Source organism: Osmia lignaria, chromosome 14 (genome assembly GCF_051020975.1).
Source record: "Osmia lignaria lignaria isolate PbOS001 chromosome 14, iyOsmLign1, whole genome shotgun sequence".
Lineage (NCBI taxonomy): Eukaryota > Metazoa > Arthropoda > Insecta > Hymenoptera > Megachilidae > Osmia > Osmia lignaria.
The window spans coordinates 4,609,670-4,632,438 of NC_135045.1; the positions used below are offsets into that span (position 1 = coordinate 4,609,670).

General features: G+C 33.1%; 5 protein-coding genes and 1 long non-coding RNA gene across 8 annotated transcripts in view; 3 read left to right on the top strand and 3 right to left on the bottom strand.

The window, feature by feature from the left end:
* The first annotated feature begins 197 nt into the window (after positions 1-197).
* On the top strand, positions 198-2,108 carry RpL27A (ribosomal protein L27A). Its single transcript, XM_034331198.2, has 7 exons — positions 198-266; positions 553-616; positions 697-794; positions 977-1,126; positions 1,205-1,341; positions 1,562-1,671; positions 1,775-2,108. The coding sequence occupies exons 1-5, from the start codon at positions 264-266 to the stop codon at positions 1,331-1,333; spliced, it is 444 nt and encodes a 147-aa protein (XP_034187089.1). The 5' UTR covers positions 198-263; the 3' UTR covers positions 1,334-1,341; positions 1,562-1,671; positions 1,775-2,108.
* Sf3a2 (splicing factor 3A subunit 2) lies at positions 1,055-3,002 on the bottom strand. Its single transcript, XM_034331194.2, has 2 exons — positions 2,137-3,002; positions 1,055-2,055 (listed from the first exon to the last, which is right to left on the bottom strand). Exons 1-2 carry the CDS (start codon positions 2,680-2,682, stop codon positions 1,777-1,779), a joined length of 825 nt encoding a protein of 274 aa, XP_034187085.1. The 5' UTR covers positions 2,683-3,002; the 3' UTR covers positions 1,055-1,776.
* A 43-nt stretch (positions 3,003-3,045) lies between these two features.
* LOC117607465 (KICSTOR subunit 2) lies at positions 3,046-5,547 on the top strand. Of its 2 annotated transcripts, none has more exons than XM_034331187.2 (10): positions 3,046-3,202; positions 3,292-3,543; positions 3,833-3,979; positions 4,060-4,211; positions 4,276-4,416; positions 4,492-4,630; positions 4,696-4,889; positions 4,969-5,119; positions 5,211-5,321; positions 5,377-5,547. In XM_034331187.2, the coding sequence occupies exons 2-10, from the start codon at positions 3,463-3,465 to the stop codon at positions 5,545-5,547; spliced, it is 1,287 nt and encodes a 428-aa protein (XP_034187078.1). In that variant the 5' UTR covers positions 3,046-3,202; positions 3,292-3,462. The 2 variants fall into 2 exon arrangements, with proteins under 2 accessions (XP_034187078.1, XP_034187077.1); XM_034331186.2 differs by having other exon boundaries at positions 3,084-3,224.
* Positions 5,548-5,757: 210 nt separating this feature from the next.
* On the bottom strand, positions 5,758-10,019 carry LOC117607457 (WD repeat-containing protein 3). Its single transcript, XM_034331175.2, has 14 exons — positions 9,451-10,019; positions 9,171-9,380; positions 8,912-9,109; positions 8,693-8,851; positions 8,406-8,611; positions 8,182-8,317; positions 7,792-7,982; positions 7,514-7,709; positions 7,208-7,435; positions 6,862-7,131; positions 6,546-6,788; positions 6,298-6,470; positions 6,012-6,234; positions 5,758-5,922 (listed from the first exon to the last, which is right to left on the bottom strand). The coding sequence occupies exons 1-14, from the start codon at positions 9,619-9,621 to the stop codon at positions 5,758-5,760; spliced, it is 2,769 nt and encodes a 922-aa protein (XP_034187066.2). The 5' UTR covers positions 9,622-10,019.
* A 38-nt stretch (positions 10,020-10,057) lies between these two features.
* Positions 10,058-22,769, top strand: part of LOC117607474 (uncharacterized) — a 62,018-nt gene continuing 49,306 nt past the window's right edge. The window contains exon 1 of the long non-coding RNA XR_004582176.2: positions 10,058-10,361. This is a non-coding gene — a long non-coding RNA (uncharacterized LOC117607474). The remainder of the gene's footprint in view (positions 10,362-22,769) is intronic.
* On the bottom strand, positions 10,913-13,226 carry LOC117607463 (uncharacterized). 2 transcript variants are annotated; one of them, XM_034331183.2, is made up of 3 exons: positions 12,926-13,226; positions 11,512-12,753; positions 11,254-11,393 (listed from the first exon to the last, which is right to left on the bottom strand). In XM_034331183.2, exons 2-3 carry the CDS (start codon positions 12,723-12,725, stop codon positions 11,390-11,392), a joined length of 1,218 nt encoding a protein of 405 aa, XP_034187074.1. In that variant the 5' UTR covers positions 12,726-12,753; positions 12,926-13,226; the 3' UTR covers positions 11,254-11,389. The 2 variants fall into 2 exon arrangements, with proteins under 2 accessions (XP_034187073.1, XP_034187074.1); XM_034331182.2 differs by having other exon boundaries at positions 10,913-12,753.

The window sequence follows — 22,769 nt, forward strand, 5'->3', positions numbered from 1 at the left end:
TAGTGCAATAAGTATTCTTCTAATACATTACAATATTGAACTGATGCATTTCTGTGGTAAAAGTGTTTGCTTAAGTAAATATATTTTATATATTTTTGTTTAATCATTGAATCTATGCAATTTGAAATCCTGTTTGAATATATTTTTTAATAATAATTTTCATTATTTATGAATAAACAGTTCCATACACATGCGCCATCTGCGTTAAAAGTGGCAACTTTCCTGCGAAGAACACGCTTCCCGTTCTTTGCATTGCGATCAAGATGGTGAGTAGGTGATGTTGAAAGTGTTGTACCTTATCCAGCATTATTAACAGCATCTGTGAATTATTAAGATAGAAGCAATCATAATCTTATTAAAAATTTCATAAATCTTTTCTTCGAGTTATTATTTTTTGTTATAGATGTTGAGATATTGATTATAAATATTCTTAACCTTATGACTGCATTAAATATAACCTTCATGATGAAACATACGTTAAAATCATTATAAATTTGTGAATAATTGATTGATGTAATTTATTTATTTTCTTTTGTTTATTATTGCTGACAGTCGACACACAAAAAGAAGACCAGGAAGCTTCGTGGTCATGTGAGTCACGGCCATGGTCGCATAGGTATGACAATATACGTATTGATAGAACATTACTCTTATTCTAAGTAACAATAAGTTTAATATTGAAATATTTTAATTTAGGTAAACACAGAAAACATCCTGGTGGACGTGGTAATGCTGGTGGTTTACACCACCATCGTATCAACTTTGATAAGTACCATCCTGGTTACTTTGGAAAGGTGAACATAAATTTTTTATATATATTGCAGTCAATAATCGTAGATATAATGATGATAATATTATTCACCGGCGAACTGAATTACATTGAATGCATTTTACACTTATTCTGATAAAGTATACAAGTGTTAAATATATTATTTGAAACTAAGGGTTTTGTAACTTCTAACATTTTTATTTGTAGCTTGGTATGAGAAATTACCATTTAAGGCGAAATACAAAATGGTGTCCTACTTTAAATTTGGACAAACTATGGACACTGGTTTCTGAACAGACCAGGCTTAAATATAAGGATTCTACAGAAAAAGTACCAGTAATTGATCTTGTAAAAGCGGTAAGCTTTAAAATATAGGTAGCTACTTATGTATATGCTGATATTTGTGTTTATATTTTTCCTTATTTTGTTTTGCAGGGATACTACAAACTTTTAGGAAAGGGACACCTTCCCAAACAACCAGTTATTGTCAGAGCTAAATTTTTCAGTAAATCAGCAGAAGACAAAATTAAGGCTGTTGGAGGTGTTTGTGTGCTTAGTGCTTAAGCATGCAAGTATGTATATGTTTTTGTTTTAGTATAAGTATTAGCTGATTATTTACGTTAGTAAATAAGATATTTTATGATGATAGTATGAACGGGCGGTCTGAAAAGTGCGTACAACACTTTACATCATGTTGAACGTTCATTCTGAAAATATTTAAGTACAATCCAATAATATTTTTATTTTAATTTTTAGTGAATTTAACAAGTATTTTGATTTCGTTTGTTTCAGGAACTATTTTTACGGATAAACTTGCTGTACATTCTACTAAGTTTATATTAATAAAATTAAAAACAGAAAATCAAATTTTTCTATTTATTTTATTATAAAATAAAATAGGGGTTAGTATTTTTTTACATTAGAATAAAAGACGTTCGCTTTATTTATAATAAAAGAAATATACATTATAAGTTTATTATTTTGCTTTTGTATGTTATATTAAAGAATTATGCTAAATGTGGAGGTGGAGGAGGTATTTGCATTCCTGTGGCTAGAAGTGCTGGTGGTGGTGGTACTGGATTAAACATTGGTGGTCTTGGTGGTGGTGGAACTGGTACCATAGTTGGTCCTAAACCAGGTCGTATTAAAGGAACTGGAGGTGGTGGTACTTTGCCAACTGATGGCTTTTCATTCTTAAATGCAAACTGCAGGAAAAACTGTTTTGTATCCTTATTCCAATGAGTCCAAAATTTTCCTTCTGCCTTTTCAACTTCTCTACTAGGGACCTAGAACATAATTATATTTTTAAATAAAAAATCGCAAGTAAAATCCTTAAAAATATTTATATTCATATTGTTGCTATTTACCTTAAAAGCTATAGTTTCATAAGGTTCTGCGGCGAATAATAAGTACTGCCATTTACGATCTGGCGGTTCAACTCTTTGTTCATATGCCGACATAAATCTGTGCCGTGGAATAACATTGTCGGCAACTTCTGGATAATCAACTTGGAATAATAAGCTTTGTTGTCCCGATTCTGGATCACGTTGTTTTGTTACCCTATAACCGGGTCGTCCAATTTTTACGAACTTTTTTGGTTCTACCCGAGGTTTTTCAGGAGCAAGAGTTTGAGGTGCTTCCTTTGCTTCTTTCGCAGCTCTCCTAGCTAGGTTAGCTTGATGCTTTTTACCCTGTGTATGGGCCAGATAACTGCCCTCGTTGTTATGAAGCGTTAAACACAGTTTACATTCATAAGAGCCTAAATGATTTTTCATAAAATATGGATCTTTGTTAAGATCAATAGTTTCTAACGCCAATTGTCGTAATCGTTCTCTCCTGTCTCGATTACTCTCTGACCAGGAGGCAACGCCTCCACCGCCAGTTTTGCCTCCAGGTCGATTTTGAAAATCCATCCTTAACTTTTATATTTCTTGCACTTATTCAAAAACGATTGTATATCCTTTAAAGAATATGAACACACGACGCTTCTTCGTAACATAGGTTAACTTTGGTTATGTTGTGTATATACTTGAGGTCACGAAAGTCCATAACTAAGCGCGCAGGTTGGAAGATGGTGGGGGAACGCAGCGATGGTGGGGGAAAGCGATCCGCCAATCGCTTTCCACTTCCGCTGGAAGTATCGCCAATCAGAGCGACAATGCGCAGAAAAGAACGAAAACTGGTCTTTTCGCAGTTATGGACTCTCGTGACATCAAGTATATATACAACATGGCAGGTAACTATCTTCAGCGCTTGGACGGTCAACATTGGAATCAATCTGCACCCCCTATCAGATGCCTGAACCTGAACCATTTTTGAGTATGAGAGTTTAGTTCCTGAAATCTTCGTTCTAGCGCAATAGAATGTCGGTATTTCAGATTGTGGGACACGAACTCCCATAAAATGATTTCTCTACTTCATATCTTATCTGTGGTATAACAGGAATAAAAACAATGTATTTTGTAGAAAAGATGATCATTTTCTTTCTATTTAGGTTATATTAATTTCTAATTCATTTTTAGGAGTTTAATTGATCTATAAAATTAAAAGAGATTAGAAATCGTTACAACAATTATATGTACTCGAGTACATGTATGTATAAAGAAGATACCTATAGGTATTGCATTAAAAATATGAACTGTCAAAATAAATACAAACAATTTTGTAACAATCGTAAGAGGAATAGTTAAAGAATGGAGCATGAAGAAGAATTTCTCAATACTTTCTTTACTCAAGTTGCTCAATTGTGTACTGATAAAGCTAAGGAGTTAGTTGTAAGTAATTACTGAAGATTCTTACTTTCATATTATTTATTTACTCCTAATTTTATTCAAAGGAATTCTAACTTATACATAACTCTTTAACTGTTCAATATTAATGAAATCATAATGTTTATCTTAATAAACTGTATTATGTACCATTATATCATGAAGCAAAATTATAAAATATGGAGTAATTATAGGACAGAAAGATTATTTAAGCATAGTTTACTTTGATTTTCAATGAAATGTTAATTGTTAATACAACATTAAGTTTAAGATAATTATATTAATTTATGTTTAGGAAAAAGAACGTGGATCATGCCGTCAAACACAGATGGGTCCATGGGGAATGTTACTTATGCATTTACCTCAAATAGCTGTAGCGGAACATTCATATGCAGATTTAGGTTTCCTTCATACCAAAAATAAAGGATTTTTAAGGAAAGATGTAAATACCAAGTTTAAAATAATGTTTAATTTATGAAATGATTATAAAATTCATTTAAAATTTAGCTTCCATTGTTTTAGAATTCACTGAGAACAGTGTATGAATTATTAAAATCTGATTTGAAGAGGGTAGAAGAAATGACTAGAGGAACCAATTCCATTGGAGCAACAGTTGCTGAAGTTTCTAATCAATTGTGCCAATACATAACAGCAAAAATACAGCTAATAGATTTGTTAGTATATTATTATTTCGATATATTATTCAATGGTTTTTTTTACACTGTTATTTTATTATAGTTATGAAAAAATGTATAACATGAGTGTAAATAGCAAAGCCATGAGATATCAAGAATTATTAGAATCCATTGAAGGAATAGCAGAAGCTCATTCTTTATCATGTTCACATTTAGCATTAACTGCTATTAAGACAAGTTTAACGTAAGTATAAATAAAAATAAAATTATGTTGTGATGTGTCATATAATATCCTAAAATTAAAGTATATTTTGATTAGATTAGAGTGTGAAATATTAGTACAGTTAACAAAAGCACAAGTTGAACTTCAACATTGGAGGTTTTTGTTAACATTAATGGCTCTCTATGGTGCACAAACACGAATGTCAGCATGGGAAAGAACTTTACAAAGTAAAGAGGTCAGTAATGTACATAATGAATAAAAATTATAAAAATATTTAATCTTCACATATAACATTTTCAGTCATGGAAATTAGGTTTCAGTGCTTCTTTTCTGAAAGCAAACCAACAACCAGCATTATACCAATGGTTAGTGAAATTACGCGGTAACATATTAGCTAAATGTTCATTATATTTTCATACTACCTTAAGTCAGCAAGCTAATCCAGGAGAAATGAGAAGCATCATGAGCAAGCAAAATGTGGATTACTATCATAAGTAATACATTTTTAATTTTTTGATGTAATCAAGTTGTTTAAATCATCAATCAATAAAAACTAATGTATATTTATTTTAGAATACAAAGTTTTCAACGTAAACATGACGTTTTAGCAGTTTTAATAATATTTGATTCTCGAGGAGTCGAAGATGCGGGTCCAGGTTACAGGCATCCTCGCAGAGAACCAAATGTGACTGAACAGTTTCCCGTTGTCCTCAGTTGTCCTAGTGTAAATTTATATAGATTATAAGCGACTAAATTTAATATCTTCTATATATTTTTGACAAAGAAAATTTTATTATCTAAAATTATTATTTTAGGTATTTGCACAAAAACCATCAATTCATTTGGATAATATTCAAAAGCGATTTAAAGAAAGATATACGGAACTTCTTGCCATGGATAAAATTGTGTATAGTAAAAATGCAAAGGTGTGTTATTAGTTTAAAAGCAATTAATTAATCGTATTAACCAATTCTTTTACAGGATGCGTGTGTATATGCAATGTATAATACTGATCCCAGAATGACTTTAGTTACCGTATATGAAAGTGGCAAACAAAAGGATAAGGAAGCCCATGTAACCTCGTTTATGACCGATTTATGTATGCAAATTAGGTGTAATAAGGTGTACGAATCATTAAAATTATCAAAATGAAAGATCATGAACTACACATAAATGTTACAACAGAACCAAAGATTGTAGCGCGCAAGAATCAAAACTTATTTAAATAACAATGTTATTATAATGTTGTACAGAAATAAAATTTTTATTACTGTTTGTACTATATTACTTTTTACCGGGAGATAACTTTTTCATTTTTATTAAAAGTATGTACAAAATTTCATCATTATTAAATATAAAACATTACAACGACATGATTGCTCGTTTCAATGCTTTTTCTTTATTTCTTCTAACTCTGTTTCGACGTTTACTGCTTTTGGTTGCATCTCTGAAAAGTTGTATTCCTTCTTTTTCTTCGATAGTGCGTTGTATATGCATCATCCCGTGTAAATTAAAACCAATCATATCCTAAAAATAAAGAAAATTACTTTTAATAGCAACTTTTATTGATTTTGAATATTAAAAATACGATTTATATTTTGAAAAATTATTCCTACCTTCAGGTCAGAAACTTTCTTGATGGCAAGTGTTTTCACGGTTTCTAACACAGGCAAAAGTTCTTCTGTAGCTATAATTGGACCATGATGGGCTTGTATTAAACACAGGGCTAATCTCGACATTAATTCCGTGTGATAATCCGACTGCAATAGTTTAGGAAGCTTCTTAAGAATGTCGCACGCAACCGAGTAAGGTAATAATAATAATGTTTCTTCCAAATCGCTAAAAAATAATAATTAATTTTTATTCTATTTAATATATACAATTTATATAAACATATTTTACCTTGCTCTGATCCGTTTAATCGTTTCTAAAAAGTAATCATCTATGGTTTCACAATTGTAAGCTTGCATTTGCAAAGGAACAGGAGGCGCTTTATCGATCCCCGCTGCTACTGCTTTCGATAACTGTTCATTATATTCTGCAGAGACGTCTAAACATTCCATTATTAATTCAGCCTAAAAATTATAAAAATTGAATTATATATGATGAGGGAGAATAGTTACTTTAACATTCGACGCATTAGTTCTTACCCCTCTTTCACTAGAGACAGTTTTTCTTGAAGGTAAAGACTGTTGTTTCTGTCCTGGAACAACGGTACTTTCTCCAGTAGCTAATTCATTTTCTTGACGTTCTCTTTCTTCTTCTTCTTCATCTTGAAGAACTAAGGGCTCCGAAGTTCTTTCGTACAACCTAACTACCTTATCTGATCCGCAGGATACAACATAAACACCATTTGGAGAAACAGAACAATTCCATGCCTCTCCTGCATGTCCCTGAGTAGATAAATTTTATATAATTTTTCATTACACTCATTAATTCGTTATTTATTGTAATAAATTTAATTACATGCAATGTCACAATCTTTTGAAAACTATCAGCGTCCCATTCTTTCACTCTTCCATCTTTTCCACATGTGAAAACATAATGTGTCCCAGGAACAAATGACAATCCCGTGACGGAATCATCATGAGCGAATATTGATTTGTGGCAATCTCCGAAATCTAAACCCCAAATTTTAATATTTCGATCTGCAGAACCAGTGGCAATAAGTGTTGAGTCGCTAGATATATCCATACACAATACCGGTAACTTATGTCCATAAAGTGAAATGAAAAACTGAAACATGATTGTAGAATTTTTAGATACTTCATTCTAACAAAGTAAATATTATATTGTACTTTTAAATGATTACCTTAAAAGTATCAAGGAAAAAGATTTTTACAGTAGAATCAAGCAGTGCAACTGCAACAAATCTATTGTTAGGACTTATTCTTACACATAATACAGTATCTTCCAGTTTCAAAGTTCTTAAATGTAAAACAGATAAAACTTTCGCTTTTATCTCTCTGTCAGGATCTTCAATAAGTTCAAAATTCCAGAATTTTACCGTTTGATCTCCTCCACCACTAGCTACTCCTTTCTGTAAAATTGTCAATAGTAACTGTAAATTTATACGCACAATTAAATTATAAAATAAAAATAGATTAAAATGGAATACCCTGTCGGGAAATAGCGTGACGCTCCAAAGTTCCTTAGAATGTGCAGGTACTTCTTCCAAAACATCACCTGCTGTAATATCAATAATCAACATTTTGCCATCTTTTAAACCTACTATTAAATGTCTGTCTCCTGGTACAAACGTTAGAGTCAAAGCATAACCACATTCCACAGTACGTAAGCACGCCAGGGTTGGTCTAGAAAACAATATGATTTTTAGAATATTCTTACAAATTTTCATTTATTACTCAATCATTAATATTAATCAATTGTTAATACCTGTTCCATAATTTTACAGAATCTCCGCTAGCTGTTGCAAAAGCCAAATTATCAGAACTAAAACTAACAGCGCGAACGTCCGTACGGTGACCGTGATTTGTCATTGATCTTAATTGTTTTACTTCAGCATCTTTCTCTTGTGTGAATAGAGAATATAATTCCATTGAGTTATTATTAACTCCAATACATATCTGAAATAGTAATAAACAAAAATGAAGTTAATAATTTATTTAACGTGTTCCGTGCCACACGACTCGATAGTAGCTAAAGATCTAGATAATTGAGATCTAGATCTCAATTATTGACACTTTAATGACAAAAATATAACATGAGCTGAACAAGTGGCGAGAAATGTGTTAAACAAAGAAATAAGTATTCGCTACAACTTACTCTGAGTTCACCTCCTCTACCCATTACTATATCGAGCCCTTTAGCTTTAGCAGATACTTTGATAATAGGTAAACGAATGATCTCATCTTTTATAGTTGGTGTTCCCGAGTAATTTATTTCTACATTGCTTCCAGTTCTATTTTTAAAACATATATGTTACATTAATAAATATTTATGAAATATTTGATTTGTATAAATACACTTAGAAAAACATTTTCGCATACTTCTCTGCTTTCTTTCGTTCTTTTCGTAAGCGTTTAACGACATTCTCTTTTACTTTGGCATCAGGTAATACTTGAAATAAATCAATTGTACTATCCACTCCATGACATCCAATAACAGTATGTGTTGTATCAACTTCAAGAGATACAACTCGTCCACGACCGCTTCGCAATATGCTTCCAACTTTTTCACATCTCAAAGGATGTTTCTATTACAAATATAATACTTGTATTAAACATAGAAACTGTAAATAAATTGTATACATAAATATAAGTTAAGAGAAATGTACCATGTCACTAACTTCAGCATCATCAGTGAGAGTTAACTCTTGCAAATGAATATCTACAGTTTCATTATCAATAAAAGATATTTTCCATATTCGTAATTCATTATCATTACAACCAGTTATTAAATAATGATCATCTTTAATTAAAGCTAGACCCCAAACCTGAAGAAATAAAATGATTATTATGGGTAACAAGAATCTAACTATTAAAAATTTACATACCTCTGTTCTATGACCAACAAGGGTTCTAAAATTATGTTCAGTATCTAAGTCCCAGAATTTGACAAATGTGTCTTTGCTGGCACTAATAATGATATTATAATTACTCATAAATACAAGTTTAGTTATTACACCTTTATGTCCACTTAATCGACAAATTCCAGTTTCTGCTACTACATCCCAAAGGATAATATCTGTGTCCTGAAAAGCAATGAATACAGATTAATAATTTCTGTGAATTATCCTATATTAAATATCTTACCTTTGATCCAGAAGCTAATCTATGTCCTTTACTATCATATGCTAGAGTTGTAATTTCAGATCTGTGACCTACAAATATACTTGTATTTTCTCCTGATGCTAAATTGAAAGTTTTTATAGTGCCATCCGCATAACCAACTGCTACATGTTGCTTATTAGGAGAGGCAGCTAAACACGTAACATTTACTTTGTCTCCAGATAATACTTGGGCCTAAAATGGAAAAATATAATAATGATTATCGAATTTATTGTTGAAACTACATAAATATTTTATAGTTCACCTTCTCTCCTAAACGTAAATCCCATATGAAAACATGTTCACATGCACCAACTGCTACAAATCTACCTTCTTGTCCTTGTAATGTTACAAATACAATATTGCAAGAAGGACTAACAATTATGTTTGCATTTCCTGCTGGTACATATCTTAAATATTGCTTTGTTAAACCCATTTTTTATTCTTAAATATAACAACAAAAAGGTGCTTATGTAGAAAAAGGTTTATATTTATAACAAGTGTATATTATTCAAGTTACAAGACTGTTTTATAATAGACATATTCATAATTATTTCCTGAATAATAACAATTTTTAATTTAAAATATTATTTATTTAACATCAATTAATCAAGGTTACAATATTTGTTTTACGTTTTAGGTTACAAACTTAGCTGAAACGTGGGTGATTCCGGTTCAAACATTTGAAATAAAGGAGTATAGTCGTTGGTCGAAGAATGACCAATGATGGTTAAGCTGTGCAAATCGACCTGATTTAAACCTAAGTTTAGTTGCTTAAAATCTTTCAAAGTGCGCGTACGTGAATGTAATTTGGGCTATCTGATCTCGTAAAGTGTAATTAAAATAAAAATATTGAATATCATAAGGTATACATTTAAGTGTTTGATAATTCATATTAGCTTTCCAAGTTGTTTAACAATTTCTAAATAAAGTACCTCGTTTTTAAGTAATTACAGAAAGTACGATTACCACTGCTATCTTTGGAAAATTTGTGTTTGATATATACTCATGTTGTAGGGTCTGATTTGATGTAAAAATATGATATAATAATAAGTGTAAAAAATATTTCTTGATTAATTCAATATTTTTATTATCGCGAGTGGTACAAAACGTGACGAGTCTGACCTTTAGTGTTTGTATTGGACGCTATTTTCGATTCTTCATTGTAAATGGAAGGTAAGTTTTTAAAATACTTTTATTATAAACTTATTGTATTATTGTAAATGATCGAAGATAACAACTTTTAACAATTACACATGAATAACATAAAAAAACATTTTTGAAATTATTAACTACTTCCATTTTTGAAATTGTTTTCTATCTTGTATAAAAGTTATATCAAGTATAATATTCAAACAGAATAAGTACAAAATAAATACAGGGTAATAATTAAATAATCAAAGTTGCATGATAATATACTTTGTTTTATTCGATACAAAGGAACTGTAGAAAAGATTTCATTACAATGTACATTCATTCCAAGTGGAAGTTAAGATTTCCCTGGAATCATTCATCCATATTTAAATAATATATACATGTATATAAATTGTTTTCGCAAAATAGTAAACAAAAGGCACTGTTAAGAATAATTTTTTTTTTATGTTACAAACATATAATTTGAATTCTTTACAATCTTAACAGTTTAACAAACTTCTTTCTTCCTCATTCATATTAAATAATAGAATAACATTATAATAATTTTATTATATTTTGTACATCTTTTAAAATGGTAAAAGTTTAATACGTGTCTAAGATATAAAAAGTTTAATAGTATTGAACATCTCAAAGGTTGATATCAATCATTGACCTTTTTTTCTTATTTCAATAAATGTACTAATTAACAGATGTTTGCTTTATTACAAAATTTATAAGTATAAAATGTATAAGAATTATTGCTAATATAAACTGTACGTTGCAAACAGTATGTTAATGCAGTAGCCACAGAATTTAAGCACAAATGTGTGAAAAAGCATGTACAAATTATACATAGTTTAAACATTATATAATTTGCCTAATATATGTATATTAAAACACTGTACTTCTTGCACTAAAACTTGTGTAACAAACTTTTTTCTATTCGTTATTTTCTAATTGAGATTTGATGATCTGTTCGCCAACATGAACTGGTTGAACAATTGAATTTTGGAACCACATCATCCAGTTGTTCAAATAATGACCTCCCAACTGATTATCAGGATTCTCCTTTATCTGCACATTGTTTAATTCTTCAAAATTGCGAACGGTTTGAAGTTCAGTGAAATTATTATTCACCGAATGTCGTCCATGCATTCTTACCTCCCTCTTTCGCAGAGCATCTTTTACTAACCTTTGTTTGCGCTCCTCTTCTGTTTCAATAGCAGATCTAGTAAATCTCATTTCCCTAACTCTTAAAGCATCTCTTTTTAATCTTTCTTTTCTCTCTTCTTCTGTCTCTTTAGCATATTGATTGTGTCGAGCTTCTCTTCGTTTCGCCGATTCTCTGTTTAACCTTTCTCTTCTTTGCTCAGGAGTTTCACTAGCATATAACGAAAGTCTTTTCAGTCTTCTTCTTTCTGCCTCACGATCTAATCTTTTTCTTCTGTCTTCAGGCGTTTCGTTATACATTCTGTATTCTCGTTTCCTCGCTGCTTCTACATCTAATCTTTTTCTTCTTTGCTCGGGAGTTTCATAATACATTCTCATTTCTCGCCTCTTTGCTGCTTCTTTTGCTAGTCTCTGCTGGCGTTGTTCTTCGCTTTCTTGTTCATATAATTTTTTTCTCTTCTCCCTCATACACTCTGCTTTTCTCCTCAGCTTCTCTTTGTAATCCTGTAATGAGTTTGATCTTAACTTCAGTTGTTTCCTAGATCTCTCAGGCGTACTTTCTTTGGTTTTCAAGTTATTATTATTTTCTGGTATCCGATCTTTCTGCTTTGTTAATAGTGTTATCGTAGCGTCAATGTCGGTAGAAATGTTTGCTTTCTCCTTGGTATTTTTAGAAACTTTCAATCGGAGATCGCTTTCAGCGCTTACGCTGCATAACCATTCTGTAGCATAAACCGTTTCTTGATCTAATTCATTTTCTTTTTTTATGTTAAGATTCAATCCTAGAAGTTCACTCGGTATAGTAACAGTTGAAACACTGTAATTAGTTGTTTGTGGCTGTTCATTTTGATCGATAAAAACTTCAGCAATTTGATCTGTAGGCTTCTGTATCTCTATATTTATATTTTCATAGTCCAAATTTTGCAGATACACTGATCCATTTAATATACCATTAATGTTACAGTTTTCATTTTGATGAACTACATTTAATGTAGAGTTTAAACTGTTTGTATGTTGTCTACAATTTTTATTATTTACATTTGATTCTTTATTGCTGTTAATTGCAGTACATTCTTTACTTTCCTTGATTTCAATAGCACAGAAATCTTGAGCTGCATTGATTATTTCAACATCATTGAAATCTGTTTCGTGTTCATCGTTCTCTTGTTTAATGTACACAGGGATTAAGTTAATGGAACGATCTCTTATTTGTACATTAGTTTCAGTCAATTCCATGACCTTATGATCCAATAATTAGCAGATGCTAAAATTATAGAAAGCATATACATTAAAATGAAAGTGTAAATACTAATTTGAAAAAGATTAAAGGGGGTAGTTGAAATTATATTTATTTAATTTCTATAAAACTATTAAACATATACTAATTGTTAAAAGATTGAACAGGACAAAAATGTCAAATAGTAAATAAATTTTACCTGTCTATCGTCTGCTTATGACAGCTGATCTTAAAAGACGATGCTGCGAGCCTTTAGAACAGAATCATTTTTGCTGCAATGTGCAGACTTTCAGCCGTTATCTTTCTCTTGTATGTCACATGTTAACGCAGTGTGATCGACAAATTGAATCGTTAACCATGAATTCAATTTCTTAGCTTTCGCCGAAATTAATTTACACGTTGAGCTATTTGCTGCTCGTTTACCCACGTCGGTCGACATTAGGTTTGTTCGCATTGACTGCACTTACTGCACTTGCGCAAAAAGTAGAAACAATCATTGGTTCATTCTCGTAGTCTTGAAGTTTGGCTAATGTTTTTCGCATAGATCGTATAGATATCGAAACGAATTGGCCAATCGCTAAAAGCGATTAAAAAAAATAAAAAGAAGAAACGAAGATATTGAATAATGCAGTAGTGCGCATGCGCAGGTCAGTCATGTTTAGGCGCGCAGATTCAAAACAGTCGGTAATGCAGTAGTAGACGTTATCATCCAAGCTTTTATATTAATTCAGTATGTTAGTTAAAAAATTGTTTGAAATTTGATATTAATTTTTGTTTTAAGAATTCTCATGACTTATTCGTTGCACGATGACATATTGTTACCAATGTTTCTTTCGTGTCACCAATAAAAATGTCATTACTTTTAGTGGTATCACAGCATTCGAACGCGTCTCCTCTTTATACGTGAATCTTACTTGAAATCGTTGGAGATGCGTATAGATGTGTCGCGGGGCGGTGTAGGCAACGGTTGAAGATGCTTTTTGTTTGTTGAGCCACTACGTGCTCTGATAATTAAGACATTTCCATTTAGAGTTGACGTCCGGTGATGCGCCAGGCGCACGTACCTACGTTTTCGGCGGGCCCAACATCAGAAAAACTTAATCCTCATGCATTGTGTAGATAATTAATGGTGTATGATCGAGAGCCTCATTCCAGGAACGATGGTAGAAAGAAAGAAACGATATGTATGTATCCACCGCGAGAAAGATTTATTAGTTTCGCGTAACAGCAAGATAACCGACGGCCGATACTCTGAGGCATTTAAGGAAATAATTGGGAACCTGTGTTTTCTGTATTGTGGCAAGGAGCTCGATGCTTCTTGATGTTCAATTAATCTTCGCTACCTTGATATCTGTCTATTTCAGTTTCCTTTTTTTTTTTATGGGATTATAAATATTGATTATTAATATTGATTTACCTGTTAAGCTTACTTATAGAATTTAAAAATAATTTTCTCAAAGAAAACCGCTTGTCAGAAATGTTACGTTTAGCTGGAGGAGAATCTGAATTTAATAAGAAATTTTCAAAGATGTAAATTTTTAAGGAATCATAGATAAATCATAGGGGACAAGCCTGGATATTGAATAACGTTAAAAGATCATCTCCTTGTCGGTTGTTTCTCGCGGATAATTGTGTTAGGTGATGGGTTACGATCCGTGAAATATAATTTACGAGGGGGCTCCCTGGATGGTTAGGCGAACGTGGTTACAGTGCCAAATTCGAATGCAGAACGAGTCACGACGGAATGTTGGCAGGTTCTTTTCATCCCGGCTTGACAAAATCATTAGGGGACTAAATCCAATAAAGGGGTCTGGGGACCCTGCCCATCCGGGGATCTTGTTGTAAGAAAACATTCTCGGTGAGGCGATCGGTTGCATCGTAATCGGCATCAATGTTATCTTTGCGCGTCGTAGCTCGATATTTCTTTGTAAAGGCATTAGCAACGTCTCATTCTTGCAAAATTATTGTATACAAAAATACACATATAAATTTTTATAAGAAAATTGATGAGATCGAAAAGAGATGTTTTGTAATTAAAAGGAAAAAGGAAAACTAATTATTAGAATACATATTTTAATAAAAATAATGAAATATCAAAATATGAGTATACAGATTTTAATTGCTTTTATTTACGTATGATACTAACACGAGAAAATCAAATTTAACGCGTGCAGTGATTCTGTTCGTGCCGTTCCTTTAACCTTCTTTTTGCGGTACAGTTCCCTATTAAATTAGCAAGATCAAAGTCTTAAATAATTTCCTGGCGTGTTTCTCATTCGATGCCACGCGTTCAAGGGAACCGGTTCTAATGATGCTTACAAAACATGCCAGCAAGTGAAGTGAAAGAAGTGTTCCTAAACACAATCGGCACTTCGTATCATTTCCTCTCCGCAACTGTTTTGCCGTCTTAATTAAATCGTTTCAGGTGTAACTTAATTAAGTTGCTATTTGTGGAATGTATAAATATTTCATTTTATAGAAGCGTACAGACTGGTTCAAAAGTCATAGGACATTAGATAATCATACATACAGCTTTAGTGATTGCAGATTTTTTCGGTTAAAAGTAAACGCAGGGGGAGGATCTTTCTATTGTTTTTCTTCAATTTTATAAAAATTTAGAGAGAATCTAACTCTTATTCCTACATTTCCTCTTTCCCGCTATTTTCCCTAGAAATGCCTATGTAGAGTGTACATTACCGAGCATGGATGCTTTTCTATAGAAAATAGGGGGAAAGAGAAATTTTCAAAATTTTAATTTTCACTGGAAGCTTACATTGGCTCAGATGCCGAATACAGAATTTTTAAGAGGTCCGTCATCAAAACAAATTTTCGTGATACAGATTCATTTTCTGTTCCAACAAAATGATGCAAATGGGTTAAAAAAATTCTGCAACACTTTTTGAAGAATCAGACGTGGATCAGTCTGGAAATAGGAATCGTTCCAGGATCAGGCTCGTTCAGAATTGGCCTGAAGGCTTTCTGCTTGATGTATGATCGGCGCAGAAATGGCTGTCGTCGCGAGGCCGTATCCCGATAAATCTCTTGACTTTTTATCCGCGGACGGACTTGTCGTTCGCGTATAAATGTATCGTTTTCATCAATATTTATGCAGGGGAGGGAGGAAGGGTAGACCAATTGGACCGAAGTTCTGTTAGCCTGGTGGAACGGAACGTCGTCGTTGGGCTGTTGTAATACCACGACGACTTTACTCCCATCGGCATTGATTCTCCCTTCGATAATAAAGATATCCATTATATCTGCCGGCTTCTTCTTCCACGACCAAACATTTCGTTTTGTCCGGCATCGATGCTTCTCTTGTCTTCCGTTCTTTGCGAATTCTACCACCCTTTCAACGCACTCTGATTCTCTGCTACGATGAATATATGCATCGTACGTTCTGATGGACATACGTGCACGCATACTGTTAATTGCACGAACGTCATCAGGTTTTGCATACTGTGGGCTGATCATTTGGGACACTGATGGGCAACTGTGCTCGCGAAGGTGCACGAACCGGCGAGTGTTGTACAGTTTCGAGGAGAGATGGGTAGTCAATTTCTTAATTTGTAAATTTGAAAATTTTTAAGTTTCTAAATGTGAATGTTTGGAAATATGAAAATCTGAAATTTCTAAATCTCTAAATCTTTAAATTTCCAAATTAAAAAATTTGAAAGTCTAATAATTCCTAATTTCTTAATTTTAAAACCGGGTGTGCCATTATTCAAGTGTAAACTCAGAAAAATTATATTAAATATTTATTACATTGATATTTTCAAAATGAAGATTTTGAAAATGATCACTTTTCAAGCCCTAGCATAATGCATAGTAATTATTGATTATCGAAGCTAGGATGTCTTAACAAATTTCTTCGATAATCAAAAAGTATTGGAATTCTCTATAGATTGACCCTGGGAATGAGACTTCCCTGTCCCGAGTAATTCAATTTCAATTAAATTTAAGTGTCTCGGAATGTTCAATAGGGAAACATCAATCTTAATTCAAAAGACAGTGTGAAGAGGTGCATACATGTATACGGTGAACGCTTTAATTTCACTTTGATTACTCGTATAGAAAACAGCAGCTTTATACTAGCTGCTGCAAATTCTCCCATACCGATATGGAACGTAATTAGTATAGTTACAGTATTATATGTAACAAAGACGTATTCTGGTGTGTAACAGGAACAGTAATCAGTATTGTGTGCTATTTCTATTATCTTCGATTCATAGGTTGATTTCATGATTTGATGAATTGATACTGATTGAAATAATTAATATTTAAAAATATGCCTAATTATATGCCTGTTGAAAAAAGAATTGTTTGCAAGAGTTTTAGTGAATTTGGAGATGCCCTTTAAAAAGGGGCACAAGGCGAATGGACAGACTCGTTGAAGGGAGAAGAAAGTTGCACGGTTGTTGAAAAGAACGTCGGTGAGGGGTTTTCATTTTTCTTTACCGTCTCGTCGCCACGTTGTTTCTTGGAATTTTATTTCCAACTCTCCTTTCATTCACACCACTATCTCCCGCTGGTACATAATGCTGCTGGAATTAGAAGATAATAATATAGGAGCCTAACCACTCTCGGCACCCCGAACGGTGATTGCACACGATTTGAAGGAAGGGGTGAGGTTCGTTTGTTCGTGGTTGATTTTCTTGGTTGGTCGCCGGTCTTCATCATTATCGTCGCGTCTCAGTTCGACTTTATTTCACTTTTTTTCCTTTATTTCGAGCTCTAGTCACGCGCTTTGGGGTGCGGTTTCGTGTCTCGTGTGTAGAAGGCCGTCGTCACGGTAGTTTTTCAGACGATTCGCTATACACATGCGGATGATTGGGCCCGTTTCATTGCATTTTATTTGTCGCTTCATCACGATAGAAATAAGAGACGAGACACGATTGTGTGTCGTCTACATTGATCAAAGACTTTTTATAAGGACAATCGTACAGTATAGGAAATAATTTTTATTTTTTACTTTATCTCTAAATAAAGTGTCACGTCTTCAAATTAAAATTAAAAGAAATTGTTTGAAATTATAGCTTGAAAATCAATTTTCAATGAAGCTCTTGGGATTAATGAGTTAATTTAATCGAAAGCCGATGTGAAACGAGAACCATGATCGAAGTTTGCGTAAGCATTAGATTATAATAGAGATTTGAAATTTGTTCGTTTTTCCTGCCGAATCACTAAGGAAAAGATGCTATTAATGTAGATTCACAACAGTTATATTACAAGAATTCTAAATTACTACTTTCTATACGTTCAATTTTTTTCTTTATTATGCACAATATAATTTTATTAGATTGAAAGTTCTAAAACTCGATTCTTTCATTAAAGTTTCAATTATGAGTCTTTCAAATACAGTTTGATAGAGTAATTTCCATAAAGAAGAATTATTATGTTCCATAACAATCACAATTTCATAGTATAAATTAGTTACTTGCAAGTTTAATATTGTAGTAGAATTATTTCTCCATTTTAAAAGTAGTTTATCGTAAATTGTAATGAGTTCATCACCCTAACAGTTACAAGGTAACCGTTTCGGTGGAGAACAATTTACTTTGCTGTACATGTTATTTTCTTCGATGCAAAACACGTGTAACGGTATGTGAAATGATAATAATCAAGGGAATCATGTTTTTGGCTCGTAGTTCTTCCGTATTATGGAAAACAAGTGAAGGATATTTAAAGTAGTAGCTGAGATGGGCCTGAACCACTCAAAAGACGAATTGATCCTCTTAAAGAATTAAATATAAAAATTGTTATTTTTTAAATTATTCAATTCACATATTTTAACCGTAACTTTAATTAGAAAATTTTTAATTTAATTCTGATCCACCATCAAAAGAGTTTGGTATTGTTGCAGTAAGTCAGGTTAGGTTACCTGCCCTCATATGACCCCTGTAAGCTGGAAACGCGTTGCAAAGTCGCAGTTTCTCGATTTGTAGTTACCCACCATAAGTCATCAGAACAATGCTTTAACGACCATATACGTATTATTTCGCTCCACCTCCGTATTCGAAGGATGATCTATACGTTCGAATAGGCTGGTCTCTACTTATTACATTGTTGAGCAGATATACAATGTTGCCAGGGAATTACGTGCTTTTTAAGTATCACCTCGATAAATCTTTCATTTCAGAATAATAGCGAGAACTTAAATTTGACTATCTGAACTGATTATTTACTGGATGTTCGAATAGTCGAATGATTTGTATCATATTTACAATTGAATTTTATGAGAAATGATAATTTATTGAATATTGCATGTTTGAATCTTTATTGTTTTCCTAATTTCTCCAAATTACCAAATTGCATTTTGATTAAAATAAATAAAAATTTTCTCTTAGCTTTGAATTCTATATAACAATTTCAAAATTATTTGAAAAGAAATATAAGAAAATATAATATGATAAATGTTGTAAGTAGAGGCTTAAATTATCAAAATATTAAGAGTGATTTAATTTTCTGCCAAATATTTTCAATTTCATTTGTTATAATATCAAAGCAATGTTTCATGAAACGTCATCGTGTAATGACTCATTCACGAATTTATTAACATTTCTCGCAATGACTCGCAAATTCTAGTTTGCATTTGAAGCTAACAGCATCGGGATTATTGAAAAATTAGTATACCACTAGTGGAGAATAACACGAGTGATTATTCGATACAATACGGTACACCGAGTAACAGTAAATGATTTTTCCTTTCGTAGAAAATGCCTTCTTATCGTGTTCGGTGGTTTCGTGTATAGTTTGGAATGTTGCGAGCCGGAATTGGCGTTTGTAAAAGTAACAGGAAACATGTCCGGGTTCAAACAGCCATATTTCACCTGGTGAACTCTTGTAAGAGAGGAGAAACGCTTTAAAGATACGTAAACTTGTCCTTTTACAAGGTTCTTTATATTTTCTTTACATCTTTCAATGGATGTAGAAAATAACGATGTAAGAGTAAACAGTTTAAAAAAAAGTTAATATAAAATAAAATTTTTGAAGAACTTGAGAAATTAAAGAAATTGAATTTTTATATTTTGCCAAATTATAAATGAATTGCATATTTTAAAATGCAGATATAAGCTAAAATATACTAAATATTATAATATTTAATAACGTAAGAAGACAGAAGGCACTAGTTGGAGGGTGCGTTTTCATAGTAACTCCTTCGAGACGAGTAGAAAAATGACGATGACGTCGAGGCAGACGAATTTCGGGTGAGATCGACCAGTTCGAGGAACACATGTGCCGTGTAGTAATGATCATTACCGTGTAATGACCGGACGAATCGATTGGCTTCGATCAGTCCTGCAACTTAGTGGTTCCCAACTTTGTTAAATTATTTGATGACATAAAAGTACAATAAAATATCACCTATGTCGCATCAATTTAAACCTCATAGTTTAAACAAAATAACTGCTCAAACATTTAATTAATATTTCATTAGTATAGCAGAATTTTTATTTTTCAAAATCACCCGTCTATTATAATACATCTTAAAGTTTGTATTAATAATTTTCGTTCGTTTGATAAATGTACATCAGTTAAAGTGAATAGTTGATGATTCGGGTTGAAAATCACTGAGAAAAACGGCGACGTGACCGGTACGCGTAAAGTTCGCACCTTAGGAAAGTGGCATGGTGTGTTGTTTCGCCCTACCGCGCAACACCGCTCGTTAAACGAATTAAGTAGTTACGCTTTGTTTAATCGGGGCCACGGAGGCCTGAATTAAGTTGTTATCGCGAATTAGCTGATTATACGAAGCGCTACGAGGTGTCGAGTTGATTTGTTGTTGCGAAATATGGCATGAGGTTTGTTTATGCCCGCCACGCCCTACCACCCCTTTTGCCGACCTTTCAGCTCGTTTACGGCTGACCTTAAATGAGCTCCAGCAGACCGTTCGATCCATGGATCCATCCCGCGGTTCTCTCTTTGCTCTGCTTACCTCACCATCCACGGATCCACCCCTTTCACTCACTCTCCTAACGAGCGGAATGGATAATGATTGTCTATAATGCTTTGATAACACTCCACGTGGTACGATATATCACTAATGGTAGGAGACGTTCGGTTAACCATAATGCAATGCTTTTTTTTTTTTTTTACTGAAACATGATGCATTTTTTACAGGGGGGTTAAACTAATATTGACTGTAGCGCACGGTGCACTTCTCTGGGGGAAAAAAATCGTTCTTTTTTTCATTCTGAATAACATGGGGTGCAGGAAAAAGTGATAAGTGGTGAATTATGCTCAACTTGTTGTTTTTTATTTTGAATGAGTAACATGAGGAAGAGGAAAGAGCAATAATTGGTGAATTATGGCAAAAAGTATTTTGTTTCACATTTTTCGTAACAAATTGCAGAGGTTCATTTTTTTTAAAGAGAAATATAATAAAAATAATGGTAACAGTAGAGGATACATATTGGAATTTCATGTTAAGATAGATAGAAGAGAGGAAGTAAAGTGAAGGTCATCGACGTGTCGTCTCGAAGAGTGGTAAAAGGGTTCTTGGCCATTTTCCACGAAAATTATAGCCATCTATTCGCGTAATCTCCTTTATAGCCGCGTTGCATCAAATTATAACTGCAACGGCGCGCGCTTCCAGTATCGTCTTTTCTTCTTCTCTCCTCGTCGTCTTCTTTTCCTCGTGGTGGCTGAGTCGGTCGTTTTATGCTTTTTTCGTCCCCTCGTATAGGTACGCGTCCTCGAAGCCTCGTAAAACGGCACATTCCGCCAATCATCGCGGCACGTCGCCCGGACATGTAACCTCTTGACCCTGAGCCACGACCTAGCTTAACTTAACCCCTAATTCTATCGCGAGATCCACGTGGACACAACGATAAACCGATAAGTCATCAATATCGACGGACTTGCATAGAAGTTCGCTACATCATCCAGAAATTATGTGTAGGTATACACTGTGTAGGACGATTGCGTTATTTGTAAACTTTCGCATTTTTCTTTTAAAATAATTCAATATTGTTTGGTAATAGTTATTGATGGGATTGGATCTTTTTTTAGGCTGGGACATATTTTCCATTTTGAAAGATTTTATAAAGGTAGTTTAGAATGTTGGAAGCTTAGAATTTTGAGAGCTTAGAATTTTGGAAGCTTAGAATTTTGGAAGTTTAGAATTTTGGAAGCTTAAAATTTTGGGAGCTTAGAATTTTGGAAGTTTAAAATTTTGGGAGCTTAGAATTTTGGGAACTTAGAATTTTGGGAACTTAGAATTTTGGGAACTTAGAATTTTGGAAGCTTAGAATTTTGGGAGCTTAGAATTTTGGAAACTTAAAATTTTGGGAGCTTAGAATTTTGGAAGTTTAGAATTTTGGAAATTTAACATTTTTAATTTTAGAACCTTAGGATCTTGAAACTTTTAAATTCTTTTATTTCAGAACCTTGGAATCTTCGAATTGTCTCGTTAAAATGTCTTTTTTGTAACAAACGTTTGAGAGCTCCTGACAGTAGACAATAAGCCTTTTGGCCGTTGCTCGTTACGGGCTAAAATGTTTGAACGGTAATAAAAATGTCTTCGACCCACCCTCTCGGATCTCCTCGAAAACGTTCCTGGACGTTCTTCAACTCGGAATCTCGGGGATAGAAAAAGCCGCGATGGCACCGGGTGGACGTGCCAACCTGTAATTGTTCTCCGATGTAATTGCCCCCTTTGCTTCTCTTTCGTTCGTGTTGGAAGAGCTGGAAATCTGTGCACCGTCTCTGCACTGGCAGAATTCTTAGGAGCCGATTTCGAAACAGGACGTTTACTGCGAGTCGAGTCGCTTCACCATTATCGAATCAGGAATTGTTGTTTAACAGCGATCGTCTACCTGTGGCACTGTAATTAACATCGCCTTCAATTTTTGACATTTTAACTAGCAAATTTTCACGCGATTTCGTTACTTTGTGGTATAATTTTAGTCAGTCGTTGACCAGCAATCATCAGCTATATTCTATTTAATATAATGGAATAATTAATACAGGTAGAAGGAAAAGGAATATAAATTTGGAGAAGTTTACAAATTGTCTTGAAGAGCCCTATAATACACTGTTGAAAA

Excerpts from the sequence above, each read along its gene's own strand:
- LOC117607465 (XM_034331187.2), top strand. The coding sequence starts at position 3,463 with ATGGAGCATGAAGAAGAATTTCTCAATACTTTCTTTACTCAAGTTGCT. Across the intron at positions 3,980-4,059 it reads AAGGATTTTTAAGGAAAGAT|AATTCACTGAGAACAGTGTA; the intron begins GTAAATACCAAG and ends CCATTGTTTTAG. Across the intron at positions 4,417-4,491 it reads GCTATTAAGACAAGTTTAAC|ATTAGAGTGTGAAATATTAG; the intron begins GTAAGTATAAAT and ends TATTTTGATTAG.
- RpL27A (XM_034331198.2), top strand. Across the intron at positions 617-696 it reads TCACGGCCATGGTCGCATAG|GTAAACACAGAAAACATCCT; the intron begins GTATGACAATAT and ends ATTTTAATTTAG. Across the intron at positions 1,127-1,204 it reads TAATTGATCTTGTAAAAGCG|GGATACTACAAACTTTTAGG; the intron begins GTAAGCTTTAAA and ends TTTGTTTTGCAG.
- Sf3a2 (XM_034331194.2), bottom strand. The coding sequence starts at position 2,682 with ATGGATTTTCAAAATCGACCTGGAGGCAAAACTGGCGGTGGAGGCGTT. Across the intron at positions 2,056-2,136 it reads ATGAAACTATAGCTTTTAAG|GTCCCTAGTAGAGAAGTTGA; the intron begins GTAAATAGCAAC and ends ATTATGTTCTAG.
- LOC117607457 (XM_034331175.2), bottom strand. The coding sequence starts at position 9,621 with ATGGGTTTAACAAAGCAATATTTAAGATATGTACCAGCAGGAAATGCA. Across the intron at positions 7,983-8,181 it reads GTAGAGGAGGTGAACTCAGA|ATATGTATTGGAGTTAATAA; the intron begins GTAAGTTGTAGC and ends TTACTATTTCAG. Across the intron at positions 7,436-7,513 it reads TCACGCTATTTCCCGACAGG|AAAGGAGTAGCTAGTGGTGG; the intron begins GTATTCCATTTT and ends ACAATTTTACAG.
- LOC117607463 (XM_034331182.2), bottom strand. The coding sequence starts at position 12,725 with ATGGAATTGACTGAAACTAATGTACAAATAAGAGATCGTTCCATTAAC.